General features: G+C 38.9%; 1 protein-coding gene across 2 annotated transcripts in view; it reads right to left on the reverse strand.

Moving 5' to 3' along the window:
• Nucleotides 1-7,319: 7,319 nt before the first annotated feature.
• The window catches only part of mid2 (midline 2), a 100,496-nt gene continuing 91,993 nt past the window's right edge, over nt 7,320-15,822 (reverse strand). For both annotated transcript variants that reach the window (XM_014987236.2, XM_014987275.2), the window contains 2 exons: nt 11,254-11,461; nt 7,320-10,941 (listed from right to left, as the gene is read on the reverse strand). In XM_014987236.2, coding sequence (XP_014842722.2) covers nt 10,518-10,941; nt 11,254-11,461 — 632 coding nt within the window. In that variant the 3' untranslated portion in view covers nt 7,320-10,517. The remainder of the gene's footprint in view (nt 10,942-11,253; nt 11,462-15,822) is intronic.

Below are 15,822 nucleotides of genomic sequence, written 5' to 3' on the forward strand. Positions count from 1 at the left end.
CTTCTGTAGACGATAATATTTCCATTTGAATCTGGGTAATCACACCAACGAAGACTCAGGAACAGATTTGCAGAAAAGTTTAAAGCTAAGTTATACATTAATAGCTTAAACCTTGAGCATTTAATGCAGTATGTTTTTAGGAGAGGCAATAAGAACATCTTCCCTGACAGACGGCTATAAAAACATCTCTTTTCCACAGGACACTCTGTTCAGGTCAAAAATGTGCCACACTGTATTGAAATAACCCAGCAACAAAATGTGTAAAAACAACAGGAGCAAAAATACATTTACAATGCACTACATACTTTACGGTGTTATATTGTTGTTTTATTTATAGATAACATGCACTGGCATGATCAATTAAAGTATTTTGATTATGTGACTTAAATAATAGGAAACAGAATTTAAAGAGGACAAATCATAGCAAAGCCTTGAGTTAATTAAGTTGGTTTATAAATTATATAATAGGATTTTAAACCAAACACCTGGAAATATCTGCTGCATTTGGGAAGACGTCAGTAGGAACCTGTTCCTTTAATGTTTCTGATGGGTCTGATCAGTACATTTTTGGAAATGTCATAAATTGTTCTTTGTTAAAAACCAATGTCCCAGATGTCATCTAGCCAATTAAGGTCAAGAGTTATGATTCAAAATCATGTCAAGATTCCTGCACAGAGTGTGTGCATGCTGTAAGAAGACTATCAGTGTTAGATAACTCTCAAAGAAAGGTGAAGCTCTAATCCAGTTCAAGTTCTCTTCAGATTTACAGCCAACGCTGTTGAGAAGCACCTGTAACGATATCTCTACAAAACTAACAGCTTGCCTCCTTCGGGAGTTCAGACAGAAAGGTTTAGATTTCAGCAGAGATTCCTCTGAAGCACCAGGACGTATCGCTTTCATTCAGGAGGATCGCCGAATCTCCAGGGTTCCTTGAAATGACAGCGGGGAGCGGTGATTGATTCCACCTGTAGAGATTCATCTAGATACTGATGGAGTGTCATGTGAGAGCTGAGAGTCTGAGAGACAGCTCTGATAGAAGCAGAGGGACTGGGGTTGGGTGGCCCACAACCTGCATAGATCCTCATTTCCTGAGGATCATCACTCCTCCATCAAGCTGCCAAGAGATTGCACACATTTCTCTGTGACGAGCTATGCATCTTCATTACGGAGATTAAAATAGCCGCCGTCTGTCTCAGCAGGTCGTAAAGCAATGCGTATTTATTATATCGGCTTAAACTGCTACTTGTGACGTTCGCATGGCTTGTTTGTTCAGTAAAAAGGAACAAGAGTTTCTGAGCAAAGGTGAAGCAGCTGAAAATGAAGTAGGGAAAATAAAAACAACTTTATTATCAAACACAAGCAGCCACCCACAGACAAGCAGGCACCACAGAATTAGGCTGAGGAGTTGGCACACTTCAACTCCCACTCTCTCTGTCAAACTCTCCCATGCGAGAACAGATCAGTCTCTAAATCAGCCAGATTTAAATAGAGTGGCTGCCTCTCCGCTAAGCAGATCGTAATGAAATTACCACCTTTTGCGTGGATATCAGTAAACCTTGAAAGGTGCTGTGGGAGCATCGAGACCAGGTGTGTGTTTGTGTGTGTGTGTGTGTGTTTGTATGTATGTGTGTGTGAGACGGTGAATCTGTGCTTGGGGCTTCGTGCAGATTTTTGCTCCATTACGTCCAGCTGCACAGTTTTAGCAGTGACAAACCTGCACCCCAACGACACAAATCTGACACACAGATGGCCACTCACAGAGGCTGACATATCTCACCGCATTTCGTCAAGGGGTTGGGATTAACCGAATGCATATATCACATTTCAGCACTGAAAATGAAGAGCTGGCTTCCTGTAAACGCTGCAGTACTTGGGGCGATTTGCATTAAGATCAGCCAAGGGAGTTGTGCATCGAAAAAATTAGGAAAGTAATAAAAAATGCTAATGGAGACTTCTTGACTGTGGGTGTGCATTAGCTCTGCTAATTATTGTTTGCACAACTTATTGGGTTATTAGTGGGAATGCTGGTAGGATTAATGCTGCAGAAATGGTAGATTTATTTGTGTGCGATCAGTGTTTGTGGTATTTACAGAGCTGCTAGAAGGAAAAGCTTCAATGAAAAGTTAAACATTGATGGCAGGAGTCAAACAAAAAAAGGTGGAACGTTAGAAATTATATTATTTCTGTGCAATTTTATGAGGCTTAGAGTAAAATGTGAAAAAGCAGCAGGGCTTTCTCACAAGCCCTTTTTATTGGTGTAGTAACTGAGACTTACTGCTTTAACTACATTCTTCTGAATTCACAGAAACCTGATCACAATAATAATAATAGTAATAACTATTGTTCTATTATTTGTTCACACCACAATAGTTTGGCACAATTACTGTCTAATTGTAGATCTCTGCACCTATAGGCACCTAAAACCTTTCCAAGTTTTAGGTGCCTTTAAGTGTAAAGCATCCTTCACTCTATTTTATTTATGACTTGCTTTTGAATACTGCGTGAAGATATAACGTTTTATGTATTAAATGCCCTGGCATCACTTTCTTCTACGCATTTGACACTGCAGAATACAAAATCTGACCTCCAGATGAATCAAGGTTCCCTAATATCAATGATGAAGATGTTATGTAAATGCTATGCAAATGTCATAACAAGGATAAAAAAGTAAGCTTGTGCTGCTCTATGCACATGCTCTGTCTGCACATAGGAATATTAATTTACCTTATCATGTTGAATTTGTTGAATTCTTAAAGTGGCTCCAACTGAGAGAAGCTCAACCTATTTTCTGATTAATACGGAAGGTAATTGCTTGGCCTCTTGGGGCCACTAATAGCCTTAGTATGGACCATTTAATGTTCATCCCCAGATGGTCAAAGGATCATTAGGCATGGAAGAAGAATAAATAAAAGTCATTAATCTCACAACAAAACTAATCCAGTCTTTCCTGATGCGGGAGCAGACTGTATTTGAATGTTTTAAAACGAGTTCACATGCAAAATGCAAAACATGAGCAACACACATACATCATGTGACAGGATTTCATAAAAAATTTGTTTAATGTATTTATTTTTCCACTTATGTAAATGTACTTTTAATTCACCTAAATAAGAAAGAGTGCAGCATTAACAATCATAACTGCTAGTTGTATTCAAATATCCAATCATATTTTACACTGTATTGACTTAGACAGTTTGAATCAGTTTTTATAGCTTCGATTAAACTGTACTTTTCAATAGATTTTATCACTCTAAATATTAATATAATTGATCATCTCTAGTCACAGATGTTCCAGGCCATATCTTTAAAAACAAAGCTTGCGGCCCTGTAGTCTGAGGTAGTCTGTAAAACTCAACATAAAAAGAGAATGCCTTTTTATTTCTTGATTATTTTCATGTTCTTGTGGTGAACACATTACAGTACAAAAACTTAATCCAGGCACTTGCAATTATCTTTTGTTTTTGACACTGAACGCTCTTTTATCCACCAGGGCTTTACCAAGCACTTTGTGGGTGTTTCTTTGAAATAAGCTTTCAGGAGCAGGAGGCTGGATTGATCCGTCCATTAGAGAAAATGTCTCAGCGTCACCACCACAGATTTGTTTTGTGCCTTGTTTTGTTTTTTTTGTTTTTTTTCTGTGATTTGAAAATCACAATTTTGTCTCAACTCCTACCTTCTTCGTCCCATTCATAAAAACCACTGAGACTTCAAACTGGCGAGTTACATGGACGTGATTGTCTATATTTTCACAAAACCACAAAACACATTTGGATGCAGAGTTGTATGTAAACTACAATAACTGCACAACCGTAAATGAGACACAATAAATCAAATCATTTTAAAAATACTAGAAAACTGTTACCAGATGCTAAGTCACAAACTCATGTGATGTGGCACATCTACATAATATATATCCAAACCATGGACGTAAAGAAATAAATAATTGAATAAAAATAAGATGTCAAGGATTATCCACCTATAGCTGCATTTGTAATTAAAGTCTTGATGTGAGCCAGGTTGACAGCTTTGGTGACAAATGACTTAATGAGCTACACAGGGAGTCCTAATTATTCTGCAATTAGAAATGTAATTACGAGTTACTTCAACAGCCTGCTTGCTAGCTGGCTAGCTATGTGAGGAAGCAGATGTAGCGTGAGTATCGCACTTCACTGCCAGCTAATCTGCTACACATGGAAAGGTAGACAAGGCTCCAATCACAGGCCCGCCACTAAAAATAAGTCCAATGAACTGGATGGAGGAGACCTGCTCAGGCTCGTCTTCCCTCAAAGAATATCAAAGTCTTCTGTAAGGCGGTACTGAGCCAGTATATTCTGTATGTCATCTAATCTTTGTGGATGGATTTACAAGGCTGTGAAGAAGAAAGTCATGGCTATAAAAATGCATAGCTTGTTTCTAAGCAAATACTATTACAGTCTGTTGAATTTTATGTCTAGCTTTATTATTTTTGCTCCATTGTATCATATTATTTTTGTTTTTTTTCCTCTATGTTGTGGATTACTACTCAGTGTCTTCCCATGTTCAGCTGTTTTCAACCTGCTGATTTACGTCTTTGTGTGACATGCAGTAATAAAAGTCTGCAGTTTAAATACTCGTTGGTTCATTTACTCCATGTCAGATCTGGTGTTGCCCTTGTGCTCTTTCTTAAGTTCGCTCTGTTTATTAAATTATCCTTTTTTCGCCTCTGCATTTGGATCCCCAACATCTAAACATAATAAATACACCCACAAAAAAGTGACATTTAAACGCTCAATGCTGATCTGACATTGGTGTCAAAGAGTTCACATGTGACTCTTGCGTGGATAGTTCTCATGGCAGGTTTCTCGATCGGCCAGTAACTTTAGTGATACATTGAGTGATTTAAACGAGGAAAACAAGGGCTGCCCGCTGCTCCCCGCAGACTTTGTCCTTTATTAAAAGAAGGATGGAAAATCTTTATAATTTTAAAAGTTTAAAACTCCAGGGCCTGATCAGGTGCTAAAAATGTGTGCTGAGCAATTATGCTCAGCACCACAACAGAGGGTTTCTGAGGTGTGAAAAAAAAGTGAATTATTGCTCCAATTTCAAATACTATAAACCCTGAATCACTAAATGAGCATAAGCCCTCTCCTTTAACATCTCTAGAGATGAAGTCATTTGAAAAGCCCATTAGGAAAGATATTCTGCTGCAAGTCAAAACGTTTATTGATCTGCTGCAATTTGCATACCGGCCTTGTAGGACGATTGAAGATGCTGTGGTCACTTTACTAATTTTCCTCCTATTTATTGACTTTTCTTCAGCTTTTAAAACTACACAACCACATCTTTTACCTGATGAGCTTCTTAACCAATTTAAACTTGTTTTAATTTTGTCGGCAGGATTTCAAATGATAGATCTCAGTGTGTGAGAGTCAATGGCTGTTTATCCAGTCAGCTAATTTCCTCTGCTGGTTCACCACAGGGGTGTTGTCTCTCCCCCCTATTATATATTTTGCATACTAATGACTATCGTTGTTGACAGTGTAACATTAAATATGATGATGATCCAGTCGTTGGAAGTCTTCTTCATGGTGAAGCGCCTGTTGTGGATGAGTTTGTTTCATGGAGTCATAAGTCATTTGTAAAGATCAACACACTGCAAACTAAGGACGTAGTAAATGACTTTATGAAGTCAGTGCCCAGTGATGCAGTGACAGTAGTAAACTGTGCTGTCGTTGAACAGGTGCATAATCATTAGTTGGATCTTTAAAAGTGGAATGCAAATGTTTTAAACTATCTTAAAAATGAGTGAATACAACACAAAAACTTTGGAGCACCTTCAGGGATTCCATGAAATATTTCTTTTTCAAAAGAAAACCAAGCTCTTTCAACAAAAGCAGAACCAGATAATTGAATTCTGTAGTATGGGATCACAAAGGTCACATACCTCTTATATATTTAACACCTATACAAACCAAATGGGACTTCCGTCTGTCTGCAGACTGATTTTATGTTTCAGCAGCAGCGCACAACAATTCCCTTGTAGCTGCATTAGGATGTTGTAGGGGGCATAAATAAAGGGCATCATTGCTGCAGGGTTGGACTCATCCTCACAGCCCCATCATTTTGGTAATAACCAGTCATCAAATATCTACAAAAGCTGAAATCATCTTTCTGGTCCACTCTGGCTTTTGTCAGCCAGCAGCAGCTACAGCAGCAGCTGTGCCATGAGATGCCAAACTAATTTGCGTTTTTCATTCTCTGTGCAAAATCTTTCTGCTGTCTGCTACACATGTAATAGAGTTAATTTAAATTCCAGCATCTGCGAGTAAAATTCATGGTTAAAATCCTAATTCATGGTTGAAATGTGCATTGAATACATTATTTTGCCTGTGATGTTGAAAACAATCTGTGGTTGAATTTTTGCTGCTGCTAGTTGTATAAAAAGTTTGAGTTTTTGAAAGCATGATCTCCCAGGATACAGGATACGGTTAGACTCTTCAGAAAACAAACTACACAATTTGCTAAAGCCTTAGAGGATCAAATCAAAAACATCACATTTCTGAAAATCGTGATACAGCTAGAATATATTTGATTCCTCTGGATAAATTTAATGCATATTAACTGCAAAAAAAAAAAAAAAAAGTGAGCATATTGCTTATCAGCTCTGGGTCAATGTCACTGTGTTCCACGCCTGCAGGCACTGTTGGGAATCAGGCCGTATAGAGTGATGGCAGATGACGAGCTAAGCGGATATATTCCCTCTAACTCGACCTCGAGCTTCAGATGACCTGCCAGAGGCTGGCAAACCTTGAGGCCTTCAAACTCTGTGCTTTGCAACCTTTAAACTCATCAATGGCATCACAGGAGTTATAAGAAATTTGTTTGCGAGTGAAACGCAGCTCAAACCCCATAAACAGTTTCACATTTAGTCATATTACAGCTCAAATCCTTGCCTTTGTGTGGCAAGGATTTGTAATCAGCCCCTTTTCTCTGATGCCCCTAAAAAATGATAGTCACATAGTAAGAGGTGGATAGCAACTATTTACACTTGTTCAGTTATAGTTACTTGAGTAACTTAAAATCTAGGTGCTACTTTCTGTTACTCTATAACACAAAATCACAACAAACTCAAAAACACAGCAAAAGTTGTGATAGTAATGTGACAGGGAAAAAAGAGTTGATGCATTGTAGATTTTTAGTTCCACAGATAAGGAGTATTTATGATTTGTATTCTTCAGAAATACTTTGTAATTTCTCTTGCTTATGATTAAATATGAAAATAATGTGCTTAGGAAACACTGTTTTTGTTAAGACTCAACATAAAGGACAAGACAAGTAGATTTTTGGGATCGGACTTTTTATTGGACTCAAATTCACATAAATAACATTGGTTCATATATATTTTGTACATTATACAACTTTATATAATATATATTTCCCCCTCTGATTTACATTCCTCTCTGGCTAAAAGTATTTCAGTTATATCTATGGAAACAGAAAGCGTTGCATGAAGGCAAAGCCGCTCTGTTTGTGCTGCTTTTTAAGGTCCCAGTGCCAAGAAGGAGAGGAGCACTTTTCTTTTCTGTTGTACAAAAGAAAAAACAAAAAAAGTCCCAAAGCTACTGAAAAAAGAAAGCAAAAAGAAGAATCTATTGCATTGTTTCTAGGGTATAAACACGGCACTACGAGGAGTGGGAAGCTATTGAAAGTCATTCACCGTAAATATATTTTACTGTACTGTCTTGTGACACAAAAAAGAAGCACTGCAAACAATCTGATATGCACGGCGATGACAGCTTTGTGTAGCTGTCTGGTTTCTTTTTTCCTTAAAAACAACAACAAAAAAAACAATAAACAAAGATTGAATGTTTGATTTGATAGGAAAAGTTTTCTGAACCTTCAACAAGGTCACATATTCATGCAGTAACCTGGCCAAGTACACACACTGAGCTCGTCCTCCCAAATCGATGCGCCGTCAAGTCTGTGACGGACATTATTCAACAAGACTGACGGATATTTGAAAATCAAAAGAAACTTAGCAGAAGCCGGACAGAATTCCCACTCGACTGCATGTAAAGTGGGTCGTCTCTAACCATCAAGGCCTTCTTTGAATGATCGCTGATCCGGTGCAACTCTGACAACTCTTGCGCAGCTGAGAGGTAAACTGCTGGATGTTTGTGGTTCCGTAAAATCAACTAAAAACCTTTTTTTAAATCCATGAGATGGGGAAAAGATTTAAACCAACGTTTTCTTGCCTCACAGACTTTCGGACACGATGACATCAAAAGTTGCCAGGATAGAAATGATTTACGAGAGTCAATGCAAAATTCTCATGTGGTGTGATCAGTTTTAAAAGACTACATACATATATATATTTTTTTTTTTCGTTTACCCAACATCCAGTGTCAGTTTTTGTCAGCTTTCTTCCTCCGTGCAACCTTTTTAATCTGCCTAAACTACAATATAATACACAATGATTGTCTGGGTCAGCACTGCTACCTGAATGTCAAACCAGAGAAAACAAACACTAAACCTCGAAACCTAAACATACAATCAAACAAAACAAAAAAAAAAACTATAACTAAATGTGAATAACTGGAGTTAATCTGCTGTACGATGAACAATGAAACTATGTAGTGAACTTCCCAGTGATCTGATTATGCTGCATGCGCTGTTTGTGACTCGGAGCATTATGTGGTGTTAAAATGTGCACATATGTGGAGGAAAACACAGTCATGCCATGACACTGCAACAAACAGCAAATGTTAACCCTCCTCAGCCCTGAAAATTGAATATGAGAGTAAATTTATCACCATTTAGATAAAAATCACATCCCTTTTCCAAAAGAAAGCTAACTTTATTGTATGCTGTTTCAAAGTGCAATGAGGAATTAAATATCTTTTCGTTGTTATGTTTTGCTCTGGGCAACAATAAGAGTTGCCTGCCAGGTTGTTAGCATTTTGCTGCACCATACTCATTTTAATGGTAAACATAATTTAACACAGTGTTTTCTGTCACTTATCCTCCACATTATAACCTGCCACTCACTTCTAGCTCTACTTTACAACACAGAGGGCAAATGATGTCAAGTTCAAAAAGTGCATCATGAATAGTTTGCAAAGTTAAAATAAAGTTAAACCACCTTCCTTTCTATAAATACTACTTTTGTTTTCTTGTGTTCAATAAGTCTCTTATCTTACAAACAGAGTAGTCACGTGATGCAAATCTGCTCCCTGTGATGTAGAAACAAAATCTGGGAGCAACGTTAAAGCTTCCTGGAACCTGGAAGTCTGGACCCACCCACACAAACGGGGCAGATGGGATAAATCTAGGAGGAAGAACAAGGAGAAGGCTTTAGGAAAGCTAACTTACAGCTACCAAGGACACAGAAAACAAGTATTTACAAGTAAATTGCAAACACATATTCAAATCAGTGTTAGAAATTTGCATCCAAATCCTGAATTAAAACAAACAAACAAATTTATTTTATCTTTTTGCAATTTTGAACTAAGGTGTGGAAGAAAATGCTTATTTTCTGGAAGCTGTACTGAACAGATGTGTCAAAGTGAATTCTAACATCAGTGCTGTAGTTGATGTTGGGGAATTTATTAAATCAAAAAATAAAATCTCAAAGTGACATTTTTTAAAAGAAATCATACGTTAAGTTTTACTGAGGTCATCTCTAAAGCTTCACAGTGATGATTTGGTGGCTGAGAAACTTTGAAAGACATACGACTTTCTTTCTGTTGGCTTTAGGTTTAGAGGAAGATGAGTTCTATACTGTATACATACATTGATGAGCCGAGTTCAAATACGTATTACAATGCATTTCTTCTCAGGAGGCCAAAAATATATATTTATACAAGCTATTGCAGATTATGCTCTCATTATCCACAGTAATGAGAGAAAATGGGGAAGAAATCTGCAGCCTTCATGTGTGCAGCATCCATTTCATGCCACTCGCTGCTCCAGGAGGAGGAGGAGGCAAAGACTTCAGTTTCTAGAATCATTTTAAGTTTTTAAAGAGTGGCATTTTAATTTACTGAGATGGACCTGTTTTTGTGGCATGCCGATGTATTTGCTCCTGTTGCACAAAAAAAACCCCTCACAATTTAAAAATAAGACTTTTCTTGTTTAAATTCATGAGACTTAATCCCGCTAGTTCTATCTTGCAGCTTTAAACTTGAACGATTTTCACCTTGATCTCCTGCCCAGGGGGTCAAAAGAAGAAACATAAATAAAAACAGACGGACCTAAAGTGGTTCTGAAAACCAGGAATCCCGCCCTGGTCAAGCTGGCTTTGACAGTGACTGCAGGGCATTTGATGAACTTAACACACATTGATCTTTTCAGTCAAACAGGCCTTTCCTATGAGCTAAATGAATATGCAAAACACAGAGTGGCTACAAACTAACAGGAGTAACATTTTCCCATCGCTTTCAGACAGTAACCCATTCCTTCTTGAGGATCAGAGCAAAGCTCAGTCAAGCTGTCAGTGTCTTGTCAGGTCCTAATCCACTCTTCGGTCGCGAGCTTAGTCAGTGGCAGGTTTTCATCCCCGTCAAGTACGGCGATTCCTGTCGACACAGACCCATTTGCTGCTGCTGCTGCTCTTGGAGATCTGTAGCCACCCCATCGACAAAATCTGGGACAGGTAGTCCTGAGAGAATCATGACTGACTTGTTCCAGATCATAAAAGTGGGAACAACAGGCAGGAGGAAGGAGATTTCGAAAGTATGAATGTGCTGGGAATTCATGGCGTCGTAGAAGGACAGCGAGTTGTTGTCGTAGTCCAGGAGGACGCCGAGCCGCCGCAGCTGCAGGCTCGCCTCCACCAGCATCTCCTTGCCGTCGTGCCGCACCATGAAGTTGTTGTTGCAGCGCGAGAACACCCACGAGGACGAGTTCTTGCCGCTCCACTCATTTTTCGGAGCTGATTTGTAAGCAACGCCGATAGCATACCTGGAAGAAAGAAGGGCTTTTTTTTAAATTTTAAAACAGATTAGAACTAAGTGGTTCCCTTTTACTGACTTTACTTGCACTTAATCTCAGGACTTAGAACATAGGGACGACTCTTCATTGAAACCTTTCCTTTAGCTGCCAATTAGTGAGAGATGCATATATTTACAAGAGCATGCACTCTCTGTTTTAGGTTCTGTTTGTGAGTGAGGAGTTTGCATAACAGACCAGATTTAAACTCCCCAAAGATGCCCGAGTTTACTGAGCCTACTTGCAGGCTTATGTAACGCTCCCGTGCCAGAGCGTGTCTCTCACCATGTGGATGCTCCCAGCAGCACCTCCCAGTAGTGGCAACCGCTGTCAATGAAGACGTTCCCGGCAGCTCCGTACGAGCCGGTGCCGCTGAAGCGTTCGGGCGTGTGGCTCTTCTTCAGCGAGCTCTCGTCCTTCTCCATGGTCAGGCAGTCGTTGGACAGGCGAAGCTTCTTGTGGGCGGTTTTCGGGTCTAACTTGAATGGCTGACCTGGAGAGACAGAGACGCTGCTCAGTAAACGGGTTGTTGCAGAACAAGAACAAGACGACCCAGACTATTTCAGCGAAATGAGTAAAGATTGTTTATTAACTTATCAGGTTTGTGATAATTTGTGGCAAAATATTTGATTCCATTTCTTTGCCACATCTTTTTAGATTAGCTTTTGTGTTTTGGTGTTTATTTATTCCTTCTATTTTCACTGTATTTGCAAATATATTGACTTCAACTTATATTTTTTAATCTGGCTTAGAGATTTTACAACCCAATGAAGACAAGTTGCTTAAGGTTTGTAAAAAAATAAAAAAACAACTGAAAAAACCCCCCATTAATTTGGATTTTAATAGATAAGAAAATCCATACCTAAGGTTGAGAAATGCATGCAATTTCCATTAAAGTTTTAATATATATGTTGGAATTATAAATAATATTCATAATGTTTCAGTGCAAATTTATTTGAGCATTAATTTCCCTCTGGTTTTATTTGGGTTTTAACAATTTTATTCGATGTCTCCAATAAACTTAATTCAAAATATTACTATGCAAAAGCAAAAGAATCAACATAACTGGAAGCAACAACACATTTTATTTGGGACTATCAGAGTGAAAGGCTGCTGACTACACTGTTCAGACTTTTTTTTAAAAAGAAATGTTAGAAAGGCATGAATCATTGCCCTTCTACTTTATAAATATGCATTGCTTTGCTCGGGGCTGTCACATAAAATCCCAATAAAGTACACTGACATTTTGTCATTGTAAATAAAAATAAAATATGTTGCCGGTTAATGGTACAAAAAAAGCACCGTCAGCCATCGAAATTACTTGATGCCAGTGCACTATTGAAAAAGTGACTTTAATAACCGACACCAAACCTGCAATGTTAGTAGAAGAAGCACAACGTCATCAGATATATCCAGTGCCTCGTCCCGGAGGGGGACATTTCTCGTTTTCTTGACCAGTTCTGTCAGCAGCACAGTATCAGTAGCACTTGGGATAGGTGAAAACAACCAGACATCCTTCCTGTCCATTTTCTTTGTTACAAGGGAGACTTTCAAATGCTTTAAAAAGGAACAAGAGAGGAGCTGACAGAGCTTCTCTGAGGAATTCAGAGGTCTTCAAACAGAAGCAGAACACGAAGCTTAGAAAAAGCTTCGAAGGGCGCTAAATACAACATGAGCTGTGTACCTAGACACAGCCTTTTAGTTATGAAGGAGCTAAAAAAAAAAAGCAATATTTAGCCGTATAGGAAGACAGACAAGAAAAAAAGTAACGTTGGGCCACTGGGCTATTAGTCTGCAGATTAGTACGGTGATCAAAATTCCCAGAGAAAGCATTTCTCAAAGCAAATAATACGTCTACAAAATGTTCCATCTGTTTATACACTGTGAATGCTAAAATTGTGTACATTTCTCAGATGATAATAGACGTTTTTAAGTACTTATGAATTGTTTTTACATTTGTGCTCTTCATATTTTAGCTAGTTCTGGCCACTCTGTCCCTTTGGCAGATCATAACTCTTTTTGATTCATAATAGTGCTGTCGAGAGCTGGATGTTTCATATGAAACATACGTTAGTCACTTCCTCTTCTGACAATCAACAATTCAAAGTAATATACTGTTATCTATTGGAGATTTGGCTCCAACAAATAATAATAGACAGAATCCTGTAAATTTGTGAACTGGCAAAAAGAGAGGATAACCTGCACTTGGCTGAGACCAAAGCGAACTTGTTTTGAAGCCCATGTGTTTCAAAGTAGTAATAGTTACTAGTTAAGTAATAGCACAGGTTAAGTATTCAGAAATGACTTTTCGGATCCCTTTAACGCAATAATGCATCAAACTCCTTTAGCTGTTCTACTTTAATCATTTTGTGTTTGCTCTTTGAATTACAAAGTCGCCCAAGATTGTAGAGTTAAAAAGGACCAGAAAGAGAAAGAGCCATAAACCAAAATAGAAACAAGAAGAGGAATTTAAGTTCGAGCAGCAGCAGCAGCAGCGGCAGCAGCAGAAGTGAATAAACAAAAAGTAGGGTGAGAAGTGCTTGCAGAGAACTCACAGGGAGAAACAGAAGAGGAGACTGTTTGAATTACAAGGGCGAGAGAGTCGAAACTTCAAAGGCCCGCGCTGCCTTTGGTGAAAACATTTCATAACAGTGAAGGAAGTCACCCGGCATCTCCCTCTGTTCCTCCAATCACACAGACTTGGAAATTAGCTGAAGGAAATGGCCTTTACTTCCACCGCAGTTGGTAGGAACTGCTGCAATTCAGTGGAAACGCTTCTATCCGGTTGTAAGTATTCAGTTTGCAATGACACCAGTAATTTGGGTGTAATGGGTGGAAAAATTGAGGGGGCCAAACTAGGTGAGTGGCAGAGAAAAGGAGACTAAAGAGTGAGGGAGAGCGAGGAAGCTGAGGGGATAATAGGAGTCTGTAGAAGCGACAGAGGAGCCCCACTGAGCTACCTCTCGGTGTCCGTGTCAGCGTGTGTATGTGGCTTCGACTAAGTCAGTCACATCCCTACCAGACCTGACATTTAACTCTGACACCTCTCATCTCATCTCTCAGCCTCTCAGAGTCTCCCATGGCTTAATGAGCAACACAATGAGGACCCCGACTCCTCCTCTCCTCTCACTATCTGCCCTTCCCTCCTTCTCTCTCTCTTTCTCTCCCTCTTTCTCCAATTCTCATCCTTTCTATCTTCTCACCACTCCCAGACACTCTTCTCCAATAATCTGCGTGGTGACTGTGTGTCACCGAGTGTGCATATGAGACGATGAGGCCAATGTGCTGCTGGCACCCAATTACATTAATGCGCTCTCTTCTTTGAACTGCTTATCGCTGCCAGCGCAGCCATTTCCAAACACTGGGGCTCTGTCATGCCTTTCCAGGGGATGACTCCTGAGAGCTCAGGCTGGGCCTGAGGTTGGGGAAGGGGAGACGCACATGACATTAGAGGACAAGCAGACACACGCATGCACACAACATCAACTATGTGCAAATGTATGTATACAGTATAGCAAGTTCCCGAGGGGAAATGTTAGGAGCCAGCCTGATTCTTGAAACACAGAAAGTCGATCAGAGCAAATTTCCACCATAAGTTAAACGGATGAAGGTGGTACCGCTAAAAGAACTGTTTGGCTATGGTGATGGCAGATTGTTGACTCCAGTAAAAAAAAAAAAAAAAAAAAAACTGTGAAGGTTTTTGATCTGTTTCTCAAACTGGATAACATTTCCACTTTGTAAACTCATTTCAGATTTAGATTATATTTCACCATAACCTCATTTTAAAACATGTAGATTTGAAAGTGGACACTCGCGTCCAGCAGTGAACAGCAGTGGATATTTAGTTAATTAAATGCTTTCCTGTATTTTCACATTGTAAGGGCATTAAAAAATGTTATAAAATCTTTGGCTTTTGTGTTACTTAGTACTGACAATAAACTATGATTAAGAAAAACCAAAACCAGAACGGATTTCACTTTGTAATTTTTGCACAAATTCTCTTCTCATTGGTGCTGAAAACTCAACTCTGTCCCGTCCCTGACAGCAATAGGCTTCTTTCACATAGAAATGATAACGAGTTGCATTACTTTGGGTTTGAGCAGGGAAGAGGAGAAAAAAAGCGCAGAGCAAGAAGCACAAAGAGTGCAAAGATGTTGATGTAAAAAACGTCTCGTGGTACTAACTGATGCCATCGCAAACTGACTGGTCGCAATCTGCCTTTAATCTTGCGTCAAAAGCTCCCGATGCCGAGACACTGCCAGATTCTCCTCTGTGGTGGCCTTTGTTGACATGTAACACATTGTCTCTGATTTGAAGCACCCAGACGGTATCAGAGTGTTGTGATAAATATAAAGTTATCTTAACTTGGGGAAAAGGCTCAGGGCTGCATGTTCAACACTCCGAGTCTCTCAGCTCCGCTATCGAGCACCGCCAAAGTTCCCACTGCTTCTTATGAGGAAACAGACTTAAACTTCACTTATTATCTCAAAAGGTTAATTAGATTATTTGCCATTCTGTCCCTTCCTACTTACATGTCATACCTGTAATCATGCTAAATAAAAGAGGACCTGGTTTTTTATTTTTGTCTGTATCTATCAGTTTTATTGTACGTGTTTCAATGTCTTAATGGTCTTGTTTCTCTTTACGTTACTTTGTGTGTTACGTGCTAATTATGCTTCTACATAATTATAAAGAGGCTAAAATATTGTATAATTTAATTATGCTCAATTAAAAAATCCTATTTCCAATAATTTTTTATTCACATGTCTGCACGCAGCTTGCAAGTTTATGTAATGAACTTGTGTTATCTTATTTCCTTAAAGCAAATTGCATGTATAGGAAATTACTTACATG

The sequence above is a fragment of the Poecilia mexicana genome, unplaced genomic scaffold (genome assembly GCF_051168715.1).
Source record: "Poecilia mexicana isolate PSO_F unplaced genomic scaffold, ASM5116871v1 scaffold_10, whole genome shotgun sequence".
Lineage (NCBI taxonomy): Eukaryota > Metazoa > Chordata > Actinopteri > Cyprinodontiformes > Poeciliidae > Poecilia > Poecilia mexicana.